General features: G+C 35.1%; 1 protein-coding gene across 2 annotated transcripts; it reads right to left on the reverse strand.

The window, feature by feature from the left end:
• Window positions 1-207: 207 nt before the first annotated feature.
• Window positions 208-23450, reverse strand: LOC113042594 (guanine nucleotide-binding protein G(olf) subunit alpha-like). Of its 2 annotated transcripts, none has more exons than XM_026201560.1 (12): window positions 22761-23450; window positions 17613-17685; window positions 16281-16335; window positions 16062-16181; window positions 13501-13598; window positions 3914-3968; window positions 3748-3821; window positions 3553-3611; window positions 3197-3317; window positions 2957-3087; window positions 2738-2805; window positions 208-1992 (listed from the first exon to the last, which is right to left on the reverse strand). In XM_026201560.1, the coding sequence occupies exons 1-12, from the start codon at window positions 23209-23211 to the stop codon at window positions 1846-1848; spliced, it is 1452 nt and encodes a 483-aa protein (XP_026057345.1). In that variant the 5' UTR covers window positions 23212-23450; the 3' UTR covers window positions 208-1845. The 2 variants fall into 2 exon arrangements, with proteins under 2 accessions (XP_026057345.1, XP_026057346.1); XM_026201561.1 differs by lacking the exon at window positions 22761-23450 and adding an exon at window positions 17871-18645.
• Window positions 23451-24936: the final 1486 nt, after the last annotated feature.

Here is a 24936-nt window from a genome sequence, read left to right on the forward strand (position 1 = left end):
ATAAATAAAAATGTACATCTCAAAATTCTGCTTTACAAAATAAGAGTATATTTGGATGTGTGTATTATAAATCAGACTTCTGTCCAATTCTAACCTGATATCACATGACATTGATATTAAAGAAATGATAGTAAAAAAAAAAAAAAAAAAACCTTTCAGTCTGTATGGTATATGGTGGAAATCGTCGGACACGCACAGTTGCTTTCAATATTGCACTCTCATTTATTCATTTCACTCTAGACATGCTTACCTATGTGTGTAAGTACACATCTTCAATGTATACATACTAAAGTATGTATACGCCAACACACACATAATTAAACATGTAGAATTGTACATATATATTTATATAGACCTATAAATTTACATGTACGCACATTTATAAAAGAGTGCACACAATGCACTCTTGCACACAGGCACGCACGCACGCACAGAAACACATACAGATGTCATGCGTCTGTGGCTCAATGTTTGTCTCCTGTACGTGAACACACACGCTCTCACAGACACAAACATGGATATATATCTCAAACATACTTCATATCCAAAAAAAAGGTCTTTGAAAACAACACCAGGTTGTGATTTTGGACAATTCAACTTTTTTTTTCTTTTTTTCTGTTTTTAAATCAGAGAATTAAAATAAACTGAAAACAAAACGTAAAACGAGAAAGAAAGGCATGGTGCCGCTTCGTCCGATCATAACCGCAGGTAAGGGTGGGGGTCAATTTGCATAATGTATACAGGTTAAGATTTTTCTTTCCTATATTTATTTTATTTTTAATAAAGAACTTTTTCTCTTTTTATATAAACAAAGCAGAAAAAAAAAACTAAACTCTACAGAGTAGGTCCCCATCCACAGTCCCTTCTGCCGACAGGGGTGACATCAAGCTGTACAGCGCAGTCAAAACAAATGTATCAGCTTCATTTACAGGTACAGCCATAATCAAGGCACAAAGATCTACAAGTAGATTTTTTACTCTCTTTCAATAAAGTTGTACAAAATAATATAACATTTTATAGTCTGTACAGGAAAGTTGGGGGGTGGGGGTGGTTACCCTTGTACAGTCTGTACAAGTTAAAAAACTAAAATAAGAAATGGGGCATTTCTTTTCACTGTCATGTTCCCAAAACCAAACCGAGGCTTCAGCAATGTTTCCGTAGCCCCTCCTCCTCCTCAATTCAAAGGCTCCGCCTTTTCACAGAGCCCCTCCTCCTTGTTTCAAAGGCCCCGCCTCTTTCACATAAAAGGGGCGTGTTCATCCCCACCATTCTCTGACCTCTCCGCAGCCTTAAGTGGGACAGAAATTCATGATTTGATGCTACATTGTGTGTCCATCTTTGTAAAGAAAAACGTCAGTCAAAACCTGATGGAAAAGTGCATTACTTCACTTCACTTCCCCAAGTGTTCGACATCCCCCGGCCCGCCTCCCTGTTCCCGCTTCTGTCCGCGTGCGATCTTCAGTGTTCAGAAACAGAAAGAGCAGCAGAGAGCCCTGTAGACCAGAAGTCCGGGGTACGAGACTAGGACTCCTGGAGGTCACAAGGTGATGCGATCTTCATAATCTGGCAGGCGCCAGCACGTATACATATATACACGATGAATCAAATTTGAATCAAAAATAAGGAGGTAGCCAGAGGCTTCATGGAATGGAAAAATATAGGCGAACCAAATAAAAACGTAGGGGGAAAAACCCAGTGAGCCTCTCCGCTCCGTTCAAATAAAACACCTAAAAAGCGAAGTGTGGTGCGCCAAATGTCAGTAGTATATTCGTCTGCGGTTTTGGCCTTGTGAGTTTTGAGGGCAGAGGGAGTTTGGAGACACGTTTGTGAAGAGCTGAAGTGAGATCACAAGAGTTCGTACTGCCGCAGGTGCATCCTCTGGATGATGTCTCGGCAGTCGTTGAACACCCGGCGGATGTTTTCCGTGTCCACTGCACATGTGAAATGGGGGTAACAGTAGTGACGGCCGTCTCCGCTTTCTGTACTGATCCTCTGCGAAAAGACCGAGTGAAAATTAGAGATTTCAAATGATTAAGTTTTTCATGATTTAGCACCTATTTTTTGTAGTTAAGATTTACGAAACTATACACATATATCTTCCAGATATGTATCCAGATATATATCTTCTGGAAATGTGCTATGAACTTAACACTTCAGACAGAAGGGGGAAAAAAATAACAAAAAGTATATGCTTATTTAAAATGCTAAACAAGGTGTCTAGAAGAAAACCAGACAATATTCTGACGGATCTCTAGTGAAATTATATTTAATGAGTCTTTAAAGTTGTAATTAAGTGTAATGAGATAAAAAAAAGGACATGAAATAATGGCAAGACAACAATCATTGCTGATTTTACTTCAAACTAAATATATACTGTAACTAGTGTAACCATTGTGATTAATAAATCTTAAATATTTCAATAATTTAATTGAACACTGTGTTCTGGTACATATATACACTAAAAAAATAATTGCTGAAAATGAAAAAGTGCATGGTAAATATTTATTCATTCCAGAACCACAGGATGGCGCCAATTATTGATTTACTTATTTCAATAGAAAAAAGTAAATATTGGTCAAAAATGTTGGAGAAATCGAACATTGGTCAGTATCTAGTAGTCTACAAACTGCCCATCAACAGCGTTCTTCATCATTTCATAATAGAGAAGGAAAATCCCAACAGTCTACAATCTGACTGCAATAGTTTCATCTGTGTATTACAAAATGAAAATACCAACCAAAAACTCGTCACGAATGAAATACTTGGCCCTTGTCACTTTGGGGTCTTCACCGGGTTCAGGAGTTACTGGAAGACAGAAAAGACTCGACACATTAACATACACTGACCTGCACATGAATCAAGTTCACAATACCAAATGATCTGCCAACTAACTAAAACTTTAGTCCTTCAGTATCAGAGAACTACTGGGTTTTGATCAGTGGCTGAAAAGTCTAACCTTTATCAGGCAATGTGTAAGAAACATATTCAGGGAAATAATCTTCAATTTTGGATTTCCCAGCTAACACTTTCTCTGCCAGCATGTCTTGTTTGTTTAGAAACAGTATGACAGAAATGGTCCGTAACCATCTGTGAAGGGAAGAAATAAAGACACACACAGAGACAGCAGTCAGTAAAGCTTGCACTTACACTTATAAGTAAGTTCTATATTCTGAAGAAAAAAAAACAAAGGCGTCACCTGTTGTTCCAGATACTGCGAAAAAGAGCAAGTGCTTCCCGTAGCCTGTTCGTGTTGTTGTCTTCCCTCAAGACCATGTTATAGCTGCTGCTCGCTACCACAAAGATGATCGCTGTGACGTCTGCAAATCAGCACAAGTGTGATCAGTGTTTTCTTATGTCTAAATGTATAAGACGGTAGCTATAGTACAGAAAGAATATTAGAAGTCAATGGCTACCGTCAACTGTTTGGTTATTAACTTTCTACAAAATACCTTCTTTTGTGCTCTACATACGAAAGAAACTCATACAGATTTTTGAACAACATGAGGGTGAATAAATCACGACAGAATTGTCTCATTCACACACTCAGTTTACCATTAAAACACTGAATCCATTTTCTCCTTTCGTCTCTCTGACCTCCCACGTCAAACATACTGAAAGAGAAGAAGAACACAGACATGAGGCTCCAGGATGAGAAATGTGTCCCTCTAGTGGACACGTGGAGATAATACGAAGGTACTGTAAAATCCGCTGCACAATCTTTAATACGTTTCTCAGAAGAGGACTCACTGAAAGTTGACTTTGTCCACTTGAAATCGCGTCTCAAAAATCCCTGAAGTTAACACTCTGCAGCGAAGCAAGTCCTGAAAGAAGGAAGTTTGAGAAAAAGTGTGTTCGTTTCTGGAAAACAGCCGTCTCGCATGCACTTTCTCATCTAGAAAAAGCTGAAAAGTACCTGGTCTGTTGGGGTGTAGTCGCTTTGTCTTACTGCATCAATCCGGTCAAGAAAGCTGTAAAGACACACAGGAAGAAAAGCATGAAGAAAAAGCTTATCATTTTACACATTAAGGGGCTTATTTTATTCATGACCATACTAGGTTTTGGAAAATGTTCAATAGCTCGGTACATGGTCTCTTACATTTACCAATGCTACATTTATTTGATCAACATTTGCAACAATGAATAAGTATTTACTGTCACCTTTAATCAATTTAATGCATCCCTACTTGATAAAAACTTGACAAAAAAAACACAATATACAAACACCAAGAAACTTTCAGCTAAGAATCACCTTCAAAAACACTGTTCATTGTGTCTCAAGTGTGACTTCGGTGCTTTCATCATCTTAAACGCCGGTATTAAAACAACACCCTTTGAAGGTCTAGATGTACCTGTTGCTGTATCAAATATATTCACAGGACCTGAAAGAGAACTGGACCCCTGAAAGCATGCCTGCAGCAAGTACACAGCTGAAGTATGTTAGATAACAAGCTCATATCTTTCTTTTACTTCCCTGCAGAAAGGCAGAATATTAGCCCTACACTCTGTGACCATCATGTGATATAAGTGCTATCAGCACTAACGCAGACAAATATAGACTCATCCCACAAGCTTGTGACAACAAGACAATCTGCAACGACTTAGCAAAAAAAAAATAACACAGGATAAAAGAGAAAAAAGGTTTGTGTGGAAATCTCCACTCTTGCTTTTAGCAATTTGTTTAGATGTGAAAAGCCAGATGATCTGGTCGTAGTCTAGTCATGATATATGTGAAAGAGTACTTTTATTCAACAAAGACAGATTAACTTTGCCAAAAGTGACAGTTAGGATAAGTTACAAAAGAATTCTATTTCAAATACACGCTGTTCTTTTGAACTTTCTGTTCATCAAAGAATCTTGAAAATAAAAATGCATCATGGCTTCCACAAAAATTTGAGGCAGCACTACTGTTTTCATCACTGATAATGAAATATTTCTTGAGCAGCAAATCAGCATATCAGAATGATTTCTGAAGAATCACGTGACACTAAACACTGAAGTAATGATGCTTGAAATACAGCTGCGCATCACAGGAATAAATTACATTTTAAAATGAGTTAAAATAGATAATATTTGAACTAAAAAAACTATTTAATATTTTAATAACAACAATTATACTTTATAATAATCATCATCAATATCATTTGAAAATATTTGTATTATTCTGAATAGCAATAATTTTTCAAAATACTACTGCTTTTCATTTTTTTTTTCAGATCCAATAAAAATTAAAAGAATGAAATAAATAATAATAAATAAATAAATAAATATAAAAGGTAAAATAATACTCTGGGTTAAATACATGCCACAGGCCACAGAAAAACAAAAACAATAAAATACAAAAATATATTTAGTGGTCTAAATATATTAAACATTTACCATTAAACATTCAATGCACATAAATCTTGGGTGACACTGACTGCTTTCATCATTGTTTTGTTTTTACTACTAGTGACATTTCTTTACGCTTTTTTTTGTGTGTGGTTTCATTAGAACAAACCGTGATACATGGAAAACTATAGACTGGAAAAAGAACATTATCTGCGAACTCACTGTCATCATTTAAACACTGTTGCTTTTTAAAAACTGTTAACCACCTCCACAACTGCTCAGCAAAACATTACAAACCACAGATTCCAGCACTAGATCGCCACTCATAATAAACACACTGAATGACGACAACTTCAACGCTTCTTCAGTATCAAACACAGCTTTGGCATGAGCTATCTCATAGAGCAGCGGGGACAAAATCAGTCATGCAAGTGTAAATAAAACCCATGCATCCCTATATACTGTATGTTCATTCCACAACATGCCCATGTATTTCTAATGTACACCACCAGAGGGCAGAGGTCTGTTCAGCTGTAGTAAACCTCACTGAGTTTGAAGTCCAGTGATCTGTCTGAGAATCAACCCAAACAGGTTTTATTTTAATGTGAGCACTCTAAATTACAGTGACTGTACATCTCATGACTAGAAAAAGAGCTCTTCAGCAGCATCAGGCGAGCTGAGGAGGTGTTTGTGTGACTATCTGCCATCAAGGATACATACAGTATTGACAAGATGTACACGGCGAGTCCCCACCTTCATCTTGTGCCGTTTTGCACGTACCGAACGTTGTATATGTAGCATCAGTGTTCACACAAAGGTCGAAGAAGAACAATCCAAACAAATTCCACAAGTTGATTTAGGAAGAACTGAAACACAGACTAGCTCAACGATCAAAACTAAAAATGGCACATGACAAAACAAACTGTTTTTTAACTAAGCGAGATACTTTGAACTTTGTCATCGTGAAGCTAAACTAAAACCGCAAACATTTTATTTGTTTAAAGCAAATAATAACATACACAAACAAAAACATTTATATATTTATTTTATCAAATTAATTTAAGTTAACGTGTGTGTGTATATTTTTTCAAAGTTAAAACGTTCAGTTTCATAGCTATGTTTAAACTTGTGTTTGTATTTGTTTAGCTATTATAGTATATCATAACAAAATTTCATATAATTATAATACAGTTATTTTATATAATAATTTTATATAACATTGAACACAAAATTCACAATATTGTATGTAGTATGTGTATGTATTTTTATATTTGCCGGACTTGAATATATAAAAGCATACACACACAAATGCATACATATATATAAGTCTGGCTTAACCAATTAGATATCAGAGATAAAATAATCCATTTTACGATAGTTCTTTTGAAAGTTGTGTGTGTGTTTATTTAAAATTTTTAGTTGCTGAAAATATAATCTCTCACGCTGTTAATCTGATTTATCATTGCGGTTTTTCAGAGACTGGAGAGTGTTCTGTAAGATAAGTTAAGATAATTAAATACAGATTGCACTCGATGGGTGCTTTAAACGCTGTTTAGGAACACAAGGTGGATTCTAGACCAGAAAACAGGGAAATTGTACCTGGAGCTATTCCTAAACCAGTAAATCCAGTTCACATGAAACAATTTGGGAATGTTTGAACACGTCTCTCGTGTCCCATTGAGTGTGACGGCTCTTCAGCTGCGGGTATCGTGCTAGGTTTCTTACACCACTGATTTAGATTGAGAAAGATATTTGGAACTTGCATTGTTACATACAGAACCACAAAACATTTAAAGTTACAAAGGTCTAAGACTTCTCAAATTTTAGTAGTTTTTGAAAAAATTCTTATAAATGTTTATTTTTAAATTTAATGTAATTCATTCTGCATACACTCATACACACTGCATGTTCGAGTCTGAGCTGAATCTGGGTCTAAAGACACAAAATGAAACTAAAAAAAAGCTAATTTGACAGTACTGGTCGGGTCAGATCACTGGGTCTTGTTTAGGCCCAAGATCAGGTTTCAGTTTAATGCCCGAGCATGCACACATAATATTAGAGTATCGCGTTTTCACTTGTTGCAACGATTTAATTGCACATTCATTGAAAGCTGAATGATTAATGAACGATTATAAATTCTTGTAGGTGCTAGCAATGCATGATTATGAAAATGCATGAACTAAAATGATTGTAAAGCATTGCATCTATCAAGTGCATAAATGTAAATACATTAAAATACTATTAGGAATGTAAAGATCATATGATCTTGCTTTCCCTTAAATTATTTTACATTCCTTGTAACATTAAAGAATTTAGTCTTTAGTTTGAATGTAACTGAAAATTGTAAACAAATCAGTAATGAGTCCAGTCTTTGCATTGTTTTTCAGCAAAAAAATAAAGAATTTTATATATATATATAATTTAGTTTTTTCACAAAATAAAGATGTTCCTTATATAATTCTCATTTACATGAGAACAGAGGAAACAAAAGTAAAAAAATATATTGTTACAAAATAAAAAAAAATTGCAAAAATAATTTACCTAACAATGAGACCAAAGGGGGGAAAAAGTAAATATAAAGCAAAAAAAAAAAAAAGGTTGCTAAAATATGCCTGAAAAAAAGTGAGACCAGATAAAAAAAAAAAGTGTGATAGAAAAAAAAATTACAAATATTGTAATTACAAATCATTACAAATACTCAAATTCATAGAAACAGAAAAAAAAACAGTAATTGAACAATAAAAGAGCGAGAGACTGTATCGTATGCCTTCGATGAGAAGAGGAAGGGTGGTTGTTGCTGGTTATGGTATGATGATTGAAATCGCAAAATGGCCAAAAACAATTAGTAAACTGCAGAACATTATGTTTTCTAATACACGCACAAATTGCATATATTGTGACAGTGGAGCATGAGCTCATGGCCAGGGTTCAATGTCCAAGGTACGAGGAAAATAATGTTCGGTCTTCAGTTTTATTTTGTTTCAGCTAAGAATTTTCATTTCAGTGCATTGCAACCTTATTATAGACCTTAAACTCTAACTAACACACACACCGAAAAAATTAGGTGTAGAAATACTTTCTAATCATAAATAATTGCAAAGAATCAACAAACACCACCTTACTGTGAAATTCTAAGTAGAAAGACTATTTTCTTAAAATAATTTTTTTGTAAAGCATACATAACACTTTTCAATAAGGTTCATTAGTTAACATTAACTACAACAGTTAACATGAACTAAGAATGAACAATAGCATTTAATAATCTTAGTTCATATTAATTTCAGCATTACTATGCATTATTAAAACAGCAAGTTATGTTTGTTAACAGTGGTTACTTACTTTGTAAACTAACATGAACACACAATGAGCAACAGTGTTTTCATTAACATTCAAAAAGATTAATAATAATGTATTGTTCATTCATGTCAGTTAATACATTAACTAATCCTAACAAGTGACACCTTACTGTAAAGTTCTTAAATCATCTTTGATTTATTTCCAACTTTGAAAAATCCTTTTTACAGTGTACATATGTTGAAGTAACATACTTTCCACAAGATATCTGTATACCTGTTGTAAATCATTTAAAAGCTGTATTTAATATAACAGCGTGATGGTTTAATAATCACTATTGGTTTTCAGAGCTGCGAGCGCTTGTGCCATTCTATTTTTAGCGAAATGCTGGCAAAGTCTCTAAACAGAAACCCCAAATGCTAAAAATGGAATGCATAATCTGTTGCTATTTTTATCAACTGCACGTGTGCATGTTTGTTTGTGTATCTATGTAAGAAAAGGCAGAAAAGAGCAGGGCGAGAGGAAGAGAGAGCGAGCACTGCTGTACATCAGTGAATGTTTATTCCCTCTAAGCACTTCTGAGGGTCTGATATGTATAACCACACACACACACACACGGGCTCTTTCTGCGCCTCACCTTCTCTTTCTGACCTTCCTTTGTTTACGCGCATTGCCGGGATACTCCCTTTGATTCGGCAGCGCGCACACACACGTGACACCCTCCACCAGTGAGTGCTCTGCAGTGCTGCGCTATAAATAGCTCCTGCTTGCCCCGGCTGCGCTGTTCCTTTACATAAGCGCTGGCGGAGGGAGGAGGGGGACAGACAGCCCAACCACAATCTCCATACAGCCAGGCCTGCAGAACCAACGCCACACACAACTGGGATCTTTCTCTCTCTCTCTCTCTCTCTCTCTCTCTCTCTCGGACTGCTGCTTTCACTGTTTCTGTAGTGTCCTCTATCACAACAGCACCGTCTCGGTCTCACCGACCCACTTCCGTACCAACGTGTATTTGTGTGACATCGACATGTAATCGCTTTTCTTTGATCCTCAAAATAGACGTGCCATTAGAAACAGAAACGAACATAGACAGATGTCACAAAACCACGCAATCGTGTAATCATCTCACGGGCCAAAGGGCAGTCCACATGCACTGCATCAAACCCTCTAACAACATACTGTAATCACACTCATGAATTGTCTTTCTAATCTTGTAAAAATAATATCAAATATCAAATTTATCGCGATTAATCGCATCCAAAATCAACGTTTTTTTTATGTAATGTGTGTACTGTGTATATGTATTATGTATATATAAATACACATACATGGACATATATATTTCAGAAAAAAGTTATTTGGATATATTAAATATATTTATTTATAATATAAATTATATGAATATAAAAACAGACATGTAAATATTTAAATAGTGTATGTGTGTATTTATAAATACATAAATATACACAGAACATACACATGTATTATGCAAACAAAAACTTAATTTGGATGCGATTTATCACAATTCTTCGTTTGATAGCATTTATAGATATGATATGATAGATAGATAGATAGATAGATAGATAGATAGATAGATAGATAGATATACACACACACAATTTTATACATTTCTAAGACAATATTTAATCTCAATAATGTCAGGTCTGTTTAAATAAAAGTAAATATCAGGTAGGCCTATGTTTACACACACACACACACACACATCTTTTTTATGTTAGGTTTTGATGCCTGATTTCACTTTAAAAATCTAAATCTTAAATTAAATAAATGTAAATATAAAAGAAAAGAATGATTTAAGAATGCACTGTATGCACTATTTATGAAATGTATACTTTCTGTAACATTAAACAATGTAGCGTTTAGTTTCATTTGAATTCATAGAAAATTATAAACAAATCTGTATCAAGTAAAATGTCATTATTTTACAGAAAAAGTAATTCATAATTGTCAAAGTTACAAATACTCACATACTGAGATATAACACTGGATATGTTTTTTAAAGAAACTATTGGAAATGATTGTAAATGTTTTATGAGTTTAGTCTGAACACTGCATGGCATATTACAAGCTTTAAAAATGGTTTAGTAAAAACAAGAAAGATATTGTTTATAAATATTATTTCTATATAAATAAACATTCCTTAATATCAATATTCTGTTTATTTAGTGTAATGGTGTGGAAAGCATGCCTTTGTTATTTTTAACTACATTTTATTGTTTTTTTTCCCACCTAAGGCTGTATTTTAAGTCATTTTAGAGTAAATATAAATGTATATAATAAATAACATCTGTGCATGACATTGTCAAATATTGTCAAACGTGTTTAAAATTGTCAAATGTCTAAATAATACTGAGATATAGTTACTGGATTACTGGTGTTTGCTAAAGCCGGCATAACTATTGTTATTGCTCATGCTTAGGGTTAGTGTTCTAAACAAACCTTTAACCCCAAGTATTAAACTTTAGCACAGAACTTGTCCTGCAACATGATTTCTGTATGAATGACCTCCAATTACGTGCTTTGTTGAGGAGAGGTGTGCGATTACTTTTCCAGGCATTTAATAAACACTTGGGCAGACAAAATACAGGTGCGAAAAAGGGACATACGCAAAGAAATACTTAGAAATCATAGACTGGAGGCTGTGTACTCTCAATCCAGTTCAGCAAGCAACCAATCAAATAGCAAATGCACAGAAACACACGTTGACTTTAAACTATTTAAAACACCTTAAACAACTGCAAAGTTCTGGCTGCATGATTTTGGGGAAAAAATCTATTGATTATTCTGATTAAAGAAAAAATATTGCAAGTTTGCTGTGCTTGTATGTAGCTGCACAATTTGACCAAAATGTTGTGATTATATATCAATATAATAAATTGAAATATTAATTTACGTTTTATTTTTATTACTATTTCATTATTATTTTCGAATAATGCTACTATATAAAATTATATCACAATGACAAAAACTGTTACTGCTGTAATCTTTCATTTCTAATATTTAAGAAACATAGCAATTGTATTTTACATGATAACTTACTAAATTAACATTATAAAAAAATTACTGATTTATCCATTGAAAAATTCTACATTTAAATCATTTAAATGAAATTGTTTTAAAATTCCTTGTTTTATTGTTGTGATTATTCTTTAATTTCCTTTTATGTAAAGCACTTGCCTAACCCTAACACTAATATTTATACATCTTAATTTCTTATTTTCAGCACTTTTATTTTGACGGTTAAGAGCAGAAAGCCCTTAAAGCTCCTCTTTTGTTGAGCACAATGATTACTAGTACGGGAAGATAGTTGGCGCATGTGGTGTTCCCAATGCACATTAAAGTGACCCAAACTCAGAGCAGATGCAAAATGGAGTTTGTATGGAGCAGTATTTCCTGTGAATCATCTCTGAGATACTTGAGTAAATCATAACCTTTAACCCTTTCGAGTCATAGCGCAATTTCAGTTTTATTCCGGTTGACTGTGCAGCCCTACCCAAAAATCACGTGAGGGAGAGTTGAAACACCACGGACACTTTCTTCCAAAACTATAACTTCCAAAAACAACAAATTAGATTGATCTGAAAACAGTTTCTAAGTCGACCTGAATCACAGCAAACACATCTGAGCAGACACGGATTTGAAGTTGTATAACAGAGGAATTCTCAGTATTGTAAAAGTCTTCCACAAAGAACAAGCCTGTATTGAGAGCAGCTGGGTGTCTGTATGATCCTCCGAGCATCTCCGGGCCTTTTCTGACGGAGAGACAACAGTTTCCATTATGTGTCAGGCACTGCACTAGCTGGTGATGCTATCTGTGTCTTACAAAGTGGCTGACCAACTCCCATGACCTGACCACCCTCCTCACGCTTTCATACCTGACACACAGCCACTGTTATACAGCAGAAACACCAGCACTGGCCTAAAAATGCCATATATAATATATATAACATGTTTTTAGTGGGCTGCCTGAATGTCTTAACGAAGCCTTGAATAAACAGGTTGGTTTTGCATTTATCTGAGTCTGATCATGCATGTTTCTTCTAGGGATGTGCAAAACTTCATATTTTCAAAACAGACTAGTTGCTCGGTTGCCTGAACTGGTTTCAGGTTTAACTGACCCCGATTTACAGACACAACTTTTCCGAGAAGGTTTTATAGTGCACACACCATTTGAACAAAGAGTTTTTTAAAACTAGTCAGCCTTACTAAACAACTAGTCAGTTGTTGGATAACTAATCTAAATCAATCTCACAATAAACATCTACATTACTGCTCGGATTGATATTAATACATTTTTATTACTTTTATACAGTAAGGGCGCATTAAATGCATTAAAACTGACAAGAAATACTTTCATAATGTTACAAAAGATTTAGATCGTAAATGAATTATGTTCTTTAAAATAAAGAATCGTAAAAAATAAGGCATCGCATTTTCCATAAAAACATTAGGCAGCACAACTGCATATTAGAATGATTTCTGAAGGATCATGTGACACTGAAGATTGGAGTCATGATGCTGGAAATACAGCTGCGCATCACAGGAATACATTACATTTGAAAACATATTCAAATAGAAACCAGTTATTTTGGATTCTATTCAAAACATCAGTGAACTCGAATGGCTGACCACAACAGCTTTCTAAATGGCTACCACCATACAAATAAACAGAACCACTAACAAACATCCAAGCTATTATCATAACTATTAACAGAGGGGAAGACATTATGTTTTCGTCTACGTCTTGAATAAATTATCTTTTTTGGTAGCAGCAACTTGGCAATAAGCAAAACAAAACCAAAAGTCGCCATCATAATATAGACACCTAGTTAAGTGTACGATTAAATTTATACTTACTAATGTGCACAGTCGATTAGTTGATATTCGTTGGAGCGCTCATAACACGCCTTAACGCCTTCATCATCCCAGAGCTTCTTCGCATGATCGAAAAATTCCTGTGAAGACAACAAACATCTGTAAAACAGCAATTTCTTACAAAAGTAGAGCATCTGCATGCCAAAATGACTGAATTTCAATAGCATTAGCAATCATTTGGCCTCTTCATTTCATTTAGGACATATTTCTTGTACTGATACCACTACATAATTGCAGCTACATTCATAAAATGTGTTTTGGTTAAAAGCCTTTTGGCTGTTCTGTAAATAGACAGACTGATCACGCCGGCCCGCCGCTGCTCCGAGCACTTCTCATCACGCAAGCATTCAAACGATGGCTTCTTTTCCTACTTGTGCGCAACTTTACATAATGTACTGAAATACATGTATTATTATTTTTGAACAACTTTATTAGCTGTTACAGACATGTACTTTTTAGAACTAATGTTACAAGAAAATGTTTTATATAATTCTTGAACCGTAGTAAAAATAGTTTTTTTTTTAAAGGTACAAAGCTGGCACTGGGACGGTACTCTAAGGTACAAGAGCTAAAAAGTACATCCATTCCTCTAAATGGAACCAATGGATTCCTCTAAATTCACCATAGCAGTGAATGGGTGCCGTCAGAATCAGCAGATAAAAACATCATAATAATCCACCCGACTTTTAAATCATAACCTCTGGCCAAAATACTGACAGATTTGAGTTTAGAACTGTTGTAAACGGTGCTTGATCTGTGCACACTTCTCTAATTATTAATTTGAGACAACTTTTTATCCTGAAGAAAGAAATATTATGGATAGAGGAGTCATATTTTTTAAGTTCAACACATCTTAAAGATGTATTTGTTTATTACATAGCTTTTCATTTGCAAGATGTTAACTAATAGACTGGAGTGGTGTGGATTATTGTGATGTTTTTATCAGCTGTTTAGACTCTCATTCTGACGGCACCCATTCACCGCAAGGATCCATTGATGAGCAAGTGATGGAATGCTAAATGATGAATAACCAAACATATCTACATTTTGAATGGCCTGAGAGTGAATACTATTTTATTTTTTTAATCTATTTTTGGGTGATTTATTCCTTTAAGATAACACACAAAATACATGTTAGCAGTCAATATTGCATCTTTTACCTGTTGAACCTACGAGAAAACTACAAATTACTCAATTTTCTGGACTTTCCAGTTCATGAGTACCATTAATGAATTAAAGAGAAGTCCAGGAGCTGAGAAAAGATCTTTGGTCTAAAAGTGTCTAATTATAAATCTCCATTGTCTGAAAACACAAAGCCAACATTTGTGCAACCAAAAGTCAAGACATCTGCCATATCCCCATACACGGCTTTCTAAATGTGCTAGCATACCACAACAAAATAAGAATTAAAAAAATAACTGACGCCATCGCACACTGCTTAATACTGAAAACTAAACTCAAGCTAAAAGACAGAATCAGTACGACTTCTACAGTTTATAATTAGTGTCAGCTTCAGTTTGATGCAGCCAGATCAGATGGAAATCTACTAATTTCACTGGAAATTCATAAGGTCACCCCAATTCCAAAGTTATTACTTGATACCTTGAAATAAGCAAGGCTGAGAAAACAACATTGCCAGTTTTTCCTTCGGTGTCTTTTAATGACAGACACAAATATCAGGTTCAGTAAACCTACACCAACCTGCGGCTAAAACACACAGCGACTTTAAGGAACACGAAATGTCTAAATTACAAAAAAATTTGCAAAAAGACTATATTTGTATCTCTGTCCTGAATTACACTCAGTCAACTGACAACTAAAGTAACTGATGCAAATGCATTTAATGTGAAAACCTTCTCTGTCCCGTGGATTAGTCAAGGCCTCCTGGATTAGTCAATCTGGAAATTAAATTCTACATATGAACCCAAAATATCCCTGGCTAACATAACCTAATGTGCTAGCAAACCACAGATGCAATGCATGACAAAGTACAAACAGAGCGTAAGATATCATAGCAACATGCTAAATGTATTATTGCATAGTTTCAAGAAAATAAAAAAATTTTAACTACTGCCTTAAATGTATAAAACATATGCTAAATGTTAAAAATGAAAACACATATCCACATGATAATGAAGCGTGTCTGTAAATACATTTTTGAACATTTTAGGTGTTTGCTAGAAATGCTAGAACTTTATCCCAACTTCTGACAAAATTAAGACTTCAATTAATTTTAATCCTTTCTGTTAAAATTTAATATTTATCTTCCATTTAAAAGACAAACTCAAACACCTCAAAGCAGTCAGTATCTGCATTCCCACAAAGTAGCTTTTGTCAGTAACATAATCAAACTTCTAGCAAGTAGCAGGGGTTTCACCTCAAGGACACAATTTAAAAAAAAGATCATGCAAACTGGTATTTTCATAAACCAAAAGACTCACACAAAACCTCTCGGTAAGCGGCTCAAAAACCTCCGAACATTTACACAAATTCAAATAGCATTCAAAGCTTCCTGGGTAAATGATGAAAATGAGGCTCCTTACCTGTGTGTAATCAAAGTCCGAGAGCGGCGCTATGCTTTTGATATAGTCGATCCTAAACTGGTCCTCTGGATTGGCGAGCGGGACGGGTGGTATTAAAGTGCTCATTGCAGACACTATGGTCTAGAAATAAAAACCAAAGAGTTATGAGCCATGAGACCGAGATTAGATCTAGAAAACAACTTTTAGAAACTAAATCAGGAATGAAAGGGGCTCACTCACCACGATGGCGTCCTTCACATTTTTGCGAATGTCTTGAATTTTCTGTTTCTTTTCCCTATATGAAAAGACATTTGGTCAAAAGACAGAAGAATTTTTTGAATTTACTAGTTCTAGGAATAGTTAAAGGCCCAATATGTAAGTTTTTGCCACTAGAGGGCGCATATTCAGAACAAACAAAGAAACAAAAGTGTACTTTGAGTGTGGAATCAGGGGAGCTGTCGTCTTCATCCCCACAGCCGATGCAATTCAACGGGACTCGGGCACCAATTATGTTCATGGATTTAGATTTATAACATCGTAGTATGAAGCAGGGAGAGACGGAAAGCCGTCGAAGTGAAACGAGGCCGCTGAACGAGCACAACACATGGCTCAAAAGCAGCGGAGCTTTTATTATGCCACAGTCAACCGCTGTGTGTCCTACGTATGTGGTGTAAAAGCTCTGTTATAATGTTACTCTGTGCGGTTGTCACCTGTCTAATTAAACGCATAACATGTTAAAGCATCTTTGGTGTTTTCATGTTTTCCATGATGTCATTGGCATGCGACGCAATAACAAGGGACGAGCCACTTTTTCAAATTGAATTTTCTCTAGATTTAAGTGCGAAACATCTGGGATGATGTTAGTACACAAGTCAACCAAATATAAAACACCATTCTAGTGGCTTTTGGATATTTTAATAAAAGAAATCTTACATATTGTGCCTTTAAATCACAATTTGGTCACTATTAAACAACCCTCATGTCATTCCAAAGTGATTTTCTGTGGAACACAAAATTAGATATTTCAGATGATCTTAAAACAGCTCTTTTCCACACAGTGACAGCTCAAAATGAACTCAAGAAACACCATAAAAACTATATATTATACATTCCAAGCCTAACCAAAGCCAAACGCATGTGTATCTCAACCAATCTTGACATGTCATGAAACTGAGAATAATATTTGAGAGCTGAAGTGAACGGAAAGGCCTTTAGTAACTAACGATTTGAATTTCAGTCTCTTCCTGGTGCAAACCTATCATATGACTTCAGAGGACATATGAACTACTTTTATGTTATCAAATAGTTTGGAGCTGGACACGGCTGCACAGAATGTATCATTTAGTCATGCTATTACAATTATTATCTTTACTTAGATACAGATTCTGTCCGAGCATTTAAGAGTGATGTTGCAGTGAGGCACTAGCTGATAGCATGTAGTGCTACATCACAATCTGCTTCAGCATGTATGAGGGTTTCCTTCGCCATGCCGAGGCTGAAGACAGGGCCCAGCACTCACATAACGCCCTCACATGCACATATGTGACATCAGTACAGTAAACAGGTACTCACTCCGCATTAAACCCGTTGACGTGAAGAATTCTCATCTGCTTCACGATAGTGCTTTTCCCCGATTCCCCAGCACCTAGGAAAGCAAATACAGCCGTGTGAATACATGCAAAGTCTCTCAGATACTTCAGATATCACGGTGTGTGTTCTTCATATGTACAATCCGACATGCCAGATTGAGCTGTCAAACACGGTGCGTTTGAAAACACAGCCTCGTATGGGTCTCGTATGTCGGATATAACGCCTCAAGTCTCCTCTTACCCAACAACAACAGTCGATGTGTGGCTTTATAAGCCTGCCTCTCTTTTTGCAACTGTTTCTCTATTTTCTTGTTGGCCTCTCGCTGTGTTTTCTCGTCGATGCGCTGGTCTTCGGTTTTACTGCTCCCCAAACACCCCATCTTACTTCCTCGAAGCCAATCTGCGCGCTGCCCTTATGAACGATCAATCCAATTCCGATTCCAAAGAGAGAAAATGATCCACAATAGACAGAAAAAAAAGGTCGCCGGGAAGGGTTTTGTTTCTACTCGGTTACAACGTCTCAAGCAGCCCGGGCGTCATTCAGGCGACGGGATTGATGAAACTGCTCACATATCGATCGGTAAGGTGGGATATGAACTTGCATCTGGATCCGGGGGTCTCTGTGAGCCCCTGCCAGGCGCTCTTCTCTTCTTTTCGGTTCTCTCGCCCTCTCTGTATTTTTCTGTGTGATATTCTCTGCCTGTATCTCTGCTGTGGTCTGTAACTCAGCACTGCCTCTGTCGGTCACACCTGGTAATGGCCGTTTAGAACCAGGAAAACTGTTACAAAGTATCGTTGACTGCTGGAACACTGTAACGAACGAGATCGTAAATCGAACGTTTCGACGTAACAGCGCGAGTAAAGAATGATACAATGTAACGTGTAGCGAATGTGACATTGTAGCAGCTGAATCGCTGGGTCTCAAAGTCTGTCAGGGTTTATACTGGAAAAACAACAACATCTTAAACCGGTCTGAGCTGGTTTTGCAGGTCTTAAACGGTTTAGGGTCTCACAGCCTGACAAACTCAAAGTCCTCCATGTAAGGCCAACCTGACTACTGATAAACTGGGAGCTATGTTCTGTTATTATACTGATTATTTTAGCACATAGTTTTTAATTATGATGTCTGGCTAAAACCACAACTTTCTCACTTTTACTAGATGCAATTATTATTTTTGAGTTATTATACAAGACCATAAAGGGACTGAATTCACCACAGACTAGATGAGTTTCACCACATAATTAATAATATAAAAGAAACCAACAGTGGCTTCAACAAGAAAGCCCAAAACCTTTTTTTCTTCCAGGTCAATTATTTGGTCTGATCTTTTCAGACTTTTATATTTCATCAAATCATCATGAGCAACTTCTTTAAAAATTGCAGTTCTCTTATTTTATCCTTAAGAACACATATGACTTTCACTTCTCATAAAACGTCTATTAAAAGCTTTTAAATTCATGTGAACTGACATGACTTTTGTTAAACCATTAAGCAACTGTGGGAAACCATGAAACATGCACCATGCTTGCAAATACAGTATATTTAAACATGGATTAAAATTATGAAAAAATAAATAAATAAATTTCAAAGCACTTTGCAAGCACATTTACTCTTGCACTGAGATATAAATATATAAACATAATTATATCAAAATATATAAAAGTATATAAAAATATATAAGAAAAAAACAATTATATATGTTTATGTGAGAAAATGTTTCCTAGTGGCTCAATTGGGTATTAACAGTATAGAAAACAAAAGCATTAGTGGTTTGGGGATTTTAAATGACATAACATTTTTAAAATATAATATATGACTATAAATAAATACTTTAGGCCCAACTACTTCAGGTCAGGAAAACAACAAAATCAGACAAACAATATTTTAACATTGCAGCATCATCATCTGAAGTATTGTTCATACAGAAACGATTCTGTAAGTTTTATTATTTTTTATATATATCAAAAATGATGCGTGATAGTTGTGCTCAAGTTTGAAAGTCTCAATTAGTGTCTTCAAACAAGAAAAAAAAAAACAGTTCATACCAGACGGCATTATTTAGCCCTACTTTAACATTTAAAAAATGTTATTTAGATATATGTTAAAACTACTGCAATTTCTGCAGAATATAGGTACCAATTTGTTTCACTGTGTTAGACTGGATGGAAGAGTTTTTGTTTTTTTTTGGCAAAATCATTGATGCTTGTATTTTCTCGAGGATGAAATCTACATGTATGTTTCTGGCCTAAAGCTGAAATCTTTCAGAACAACAGAGCATATTGCATAATACTATCATTACAATTAGCTAGCCATATGCAGTTAGGGCCACACTAGAGCCAAAGTACATGTTCAGTAAATGATAAAACCTATTTACAGGGTGACAAAGTTCAGTTTACAGACCACATACACTTCACATTGCAATGCTACAGAAAGGAACATTACAGACTTGTGTGGAAGCATGATAACCTCTTGGTTTTGCCCCTAAAGGATCCACTACATGGTTCACCCATAATCAAACAATTCAACACTTATAGAAGGAGCTAAACACCCCTTTTGGCTATTAACGGGTGAGGCATCCATTACAACAGACAAAGCATGTGCTATGTTTAATATAGGTCACTTTTAAAAAAAGGCTATTTTTTGAGCTTTCACTAAATATAAGCTACTAATCATGTATTAAATAATAGCCAATGGGCAAACATACCTGTTACCGCTATTACAAAAAAATTATGATATTCACTTTAGGGATGTGTTATCTCTTACTTGATATGCCACTAATTTAAGTAGTTACAGTACAACTTGTACAAAGACATTCCCAAGGATGTATCATTCTTCTGAACTAAAAATAACTGTACCATAAAGCTTCAAGATAACTCAGCAAGATCCTCCATTAAAGTTAATTTATAATCCACATCTTGGATGACTTCTCTCTTTATAATTCTATTATCCGTTTCTAAAAACTGACAACATCTGCAGCCTAGGTTGTTAAATCAGCCTTCATGTAATTTCAATTTCATAACACTACTGTAAACCCAGACTTTCTTAGATTAATACAAGAAAAGAAATATATGAAATTAAAACAGAAAAATATGAATGCATGAAGATCTGACTGTGTTTGTCTTTGGCCAAGTATGTCAGAGTTCAACTGAGTAAACCTTGCAATTTGCTCTCTCTTTATTAATAGCTCCAAAATCATTGCTGGATTTGAGTTTGGTCAGAGTAGAGGAACGGTTCACCCAAAAATGAAAACTGTTGCTTCCATAATATATGTTATTAAAACTGTTGCTTCCAGAATATGCGTCCATAATATTTCCGGCAGAAGCAACTTTTAAAATCGAAAAGTCTTGATGCATTTGTTTATTATAAACAGACCTGTTTTTGCTTCACAGATGTTAACTAATGGACTGGAGTGGAGTGGATTACTTGTGGATTATTGTGATGTTTTTATCAGCTGTTTGGAGTCTCATTCTGATGGCACCCATTCACTGGATAGGATCCTTTGGTGAGCAAGTGATGTAATATCATCTTCATCTAGGATGGCCTAAGAGTAAGTTATTTTTTTGGGTAAACCATCACTGTCCTTCTTTATATCAAGTGCCTTTCGATAAAGCAGCATGAAAGATTATGGAACAACTGTAAATTCATCATGTTATCAGTAGAAATGGACAATAAATGAATGAAATCAATAGACAGTAAGTCTAATACCTTTAGACCTAATGACTCATGTCTTTTGAAACACGTATCCACACAAATGGTTTCAGTATACAATCAGCACAGACATCACTTAGCAACTTACCAAACTTTACAGTCCAGTGCTAAAGACATATCTGGAAAACTGATCTTTAGATAAAGGAAAATGCTCTTGCAGCATTTAAAACAGCTGTAGAATCAAATTAGGTACTCGTATTTAATATGATACTATTCAGTACGTTTCTGTATAGTGTTGTTTAAAATCAAATGTGCATGTGTGTAGTCCAGCAGGTCGTCTAGCTGGTTTCCAGCATTAAACTGAGAGACATCAGGATATTTCTGTGAGTTGTCAGTTTCACAGAGGTCAAAGTAATAGATCCTTTTACTATGACTCCGTATCTTATCAAAGCATCATGTCCTGGCTGAAAAACTATATGAGCTCAGTTTTATTTTCTGATATCTTGCTCACTTACATCATCACCATATCCATTAATTGTCTATGGAAGGAGAATAATGCACTTTTTAAAACTATTTTTTAATTTTTCTTTTCTTTAAAAGGCCCAAGCTGGCAAATAATACATATAAATAGATAATATAAAATAACGTATGGTTAATTCTTTTTTATTTATTTATTTATTTATTTTCTAAGCCTGAACATCTAAACGTATTATTGTATAATTATTTTAATGCCTCGAAATACATGTAACGATGCATTATATCTTTGTATTTTGCAATAAATAATTGTTAACTCGGTTATTATCATATTATACATTTAATGCATTACAATGCATTAAAACAAATGGCAAATCTACCTCCAAAACATCTTAAAAAAAGAAAAAAAGAATATGTATATATATATATATATATATATATATATATATATATATATATATATATATATATATATATATATATATATATATATATTTATATATATAATAAACTATTAATAATGTTCGGTATGTTTTTAATTGACCGATATCTTTACACATTCAGTTTTTCTACTCAAATATTATTGTTTTGAAGCATTCCACTTTTTCTTAATTGATTTGGTCAAAAAATAAAATTATTATTAGATTTACTTTCATGAAAATATCCATAGTTCATAAATTCTTTTATGGTTGTAGTCTAATAATTATTTAGTTATATATCAAAAGCAGAAATCAAACCAGCATATTAGTACACATAAAAAATTATTGGTCTCGGTCATTAAAATCATAATTAATTAAGCTCTACAAGTATATTATGATGAGTCGTTAAGGATGTACTGACAATATATTCGTTTTTTAAGTATATGCTAGCATACATTTTAGCACGGCTATATGACGTCAATGCCCACTCGTTTTCAATAACACGACAATAATTAGAAGAAGAAGAAGAAGAAGAAGAAGAAGAAGAAGAAGGGATGCAACATACAGTAATCACGGCAGCATCACCCACCTAAGAGCAGCAGCCGATGCGTCTGCTTATATTCCCGTTTGAGCTCCTTCAAGGCCCTGTCAATGTTCTTACTGACTTTCTTGGCCTCCTTCTCGGCCTCCTTCTCCTCCACCACCACCAGTTTGTCCCAGTTCTTGTGTTTCTGGGCGCTGCTGGGAGTCTGGAGCAGCTGCAGCCTCCTCTTTCCTCCTCCTCCTCCTCCGTTCTGGATGAGCGCTCTGTCCGCGTCGCCACGGCGGAGCTCCCCGGCGTCCCCGGCGCGCAGAGGGGAGGTGGATGATGTCTTCCCGCTGTTCCCCCCAGAGTCCTCGTCGCGCTGCCTGGAGCCCCGGACGCACGACGGCATCATCATCATCCCCGGACCCGGCGGCTGGTGATCTGACTCCGAGTTGGAAATGGATCCACTGAGGTCCCCGAACAAGCGGGGACGCAGACTGTAACACAGCCCCATGATGTGGCCAGGCGCTCACTGCTGATATTTGATCATAAATAAACAACAAACGCTCTATTCCCAGTGATTTAGGGCGTCATCACATGAGCTGATAGCACTCGGCGCATTTCCCAGCCACGCGTAATCCCAAAATGATGCTCTTGTATTTACAAAATGTCATTTTGTGTTGTCTTGAAGTCCAACCTACGCGCAATAGTCGGTGGATCACCTGACATCTGCCTGTGCTGACAGCGCAGGTCCACCTTACCGTAAAGAAACCAAAAGCCCAACCACACAAAACCAGTGGACACATATGGGGTCACCTAGGTGCCTTTTTGCTCACGTATTGGGTGATTTGTGCTTCTAAAGCCACGTTGGGGGTTCTGGATGATCGTAGGCTAGACTATTTGAGCATGGAGATTGCTTTATACTCCTGGGACCCTACAGACTCACTAATGAGACGTTTAATGAGCACACCTGATGTATCCCGAGTGTGGAACAGCATAAAAACAAAAGCAAACCACCGACTGTAATAAGTGAGAAGTTTGATCGTATTATAAAATAATGAAAAAGCATCAAAAACCGCCTTCACATTACTGTAAAAATTATTTTACATAGTTTTACAAGAAAAAAGACTGCAAAACTTTATACGTTTGATTCAATGTTAGCCTACTTGCCGTTTCTTTTTCACTATTAGTGAAATGTACTAATTTGTGGTTGAAAATCGTTCCTAGATAATTTTCAGTGTTCAGTGAAATATTTTCATAATTTTAAAGAAAAATAATTTTAAAGACAAAATAAGAAAGCGTAACACTGTAGCTATTTTACATTTAACTGAAAAAAAATTGTTACTAAAAAGTGAATTTCGCAGATAATGTAATACATTATATGATATATATATATATATATATATATATATATATATATATATATATATTTTTTTTTTTTTTTACTGTAAAACGTACTTTATTAATCTTTGTTTTATTTAAATCCTCGAAAAATCTTTTTTTATTATTATTATTACAATGTATTATGACAGTTTTGACGGTGGTTTCACTCTTGTGATTTGTTCGGTGAAAATATGTTTTACTGGCCAAATATGATACGTTTAAAAAAAAAAAGTCAATTTGTGTGGTATAAAATACTGGTTTTATTAAAAGATTTTGGGGCCCTCTATAGGTCGAATTAAATACATCTCAGTCTGTGACACATTATGCTGTATTAATGATGTCTGATTATAAAACTTTTGTATAAGAAAGTTATAGATCTGTACCTGTTATTGCTAAATAATTTTGAGGAATTATGAATTAACCAAGATGGAGGAGAATGTGAACATGACCCTTAATGAGTAAATGTACATAAATGTACATAAATGAACACATTTGAAACAAAAACAAAGGCAATACATTATAATTGATATGCTTTAATTTGTTCATCTTCAGTTATGAAGGCACTTCCACATGACCCCAAATTGAATTTTATTGTCATTTTCATACATCCCGTATAAAATTTCTAATGAAACTATTTCAGTGTCTCCTTAGGATCAGCAAGTACAGTTTCTGAATGCGGTCATCTTTTCTTCTTTTGTGAATTCTGCAGCACTTTCACACCAATCCTCAAGAACAAACTGCAAGAGAGACAAAGAACAAAACATAATTCAACAATAAAAATAATGCATCTATCCATGTTAATGTCAATTATACCTAGATAACATTCATTTTATTATTATTATTATTTATTTTTTTG

This window comes from Carassius auratus, chromosome 24 (assembly GCF_003368295.1).
Source record: "Carassius auratus strain Wakin chromosome 24, ASM336829v1, whole genome shotgun sequence".
Taxonomy (NCBI): Eukaryota; Metazoa; Chordata; class Actinopteri; order Cypriniformes; family Cyprinidae; genus Carassius; species Carassius auratus.

What these genes read in the sequence shown, in the direction of transcription:
- LOC113042594 (XM_026201560.1), bottom strand. Translation starts at nt 23,211, where the DNA reads ATGGGGCTGTGTTACAGTCTGCGTCCCCGCTTGTTCGGGGACCTCAGT. An exon ending in GCATCGGCTGCTGCTCTTAG is followed by an intron (nt 17,686 to 22,760) that starts GTGGGTGATGCT and finishes TTGCTTTCCTAG; the next exon opens with GTGCTGGGGAATCGGGGAAA. An exon ending in TCATTCGTGACGAGTTTTTG is followed by an intron (nt 1,993 to 2,737) that starts GTTGGTATTTTC and finishes GTCTTTTCGCAG; the next exon opens with AGGATCAGTACAGAAAGCGG.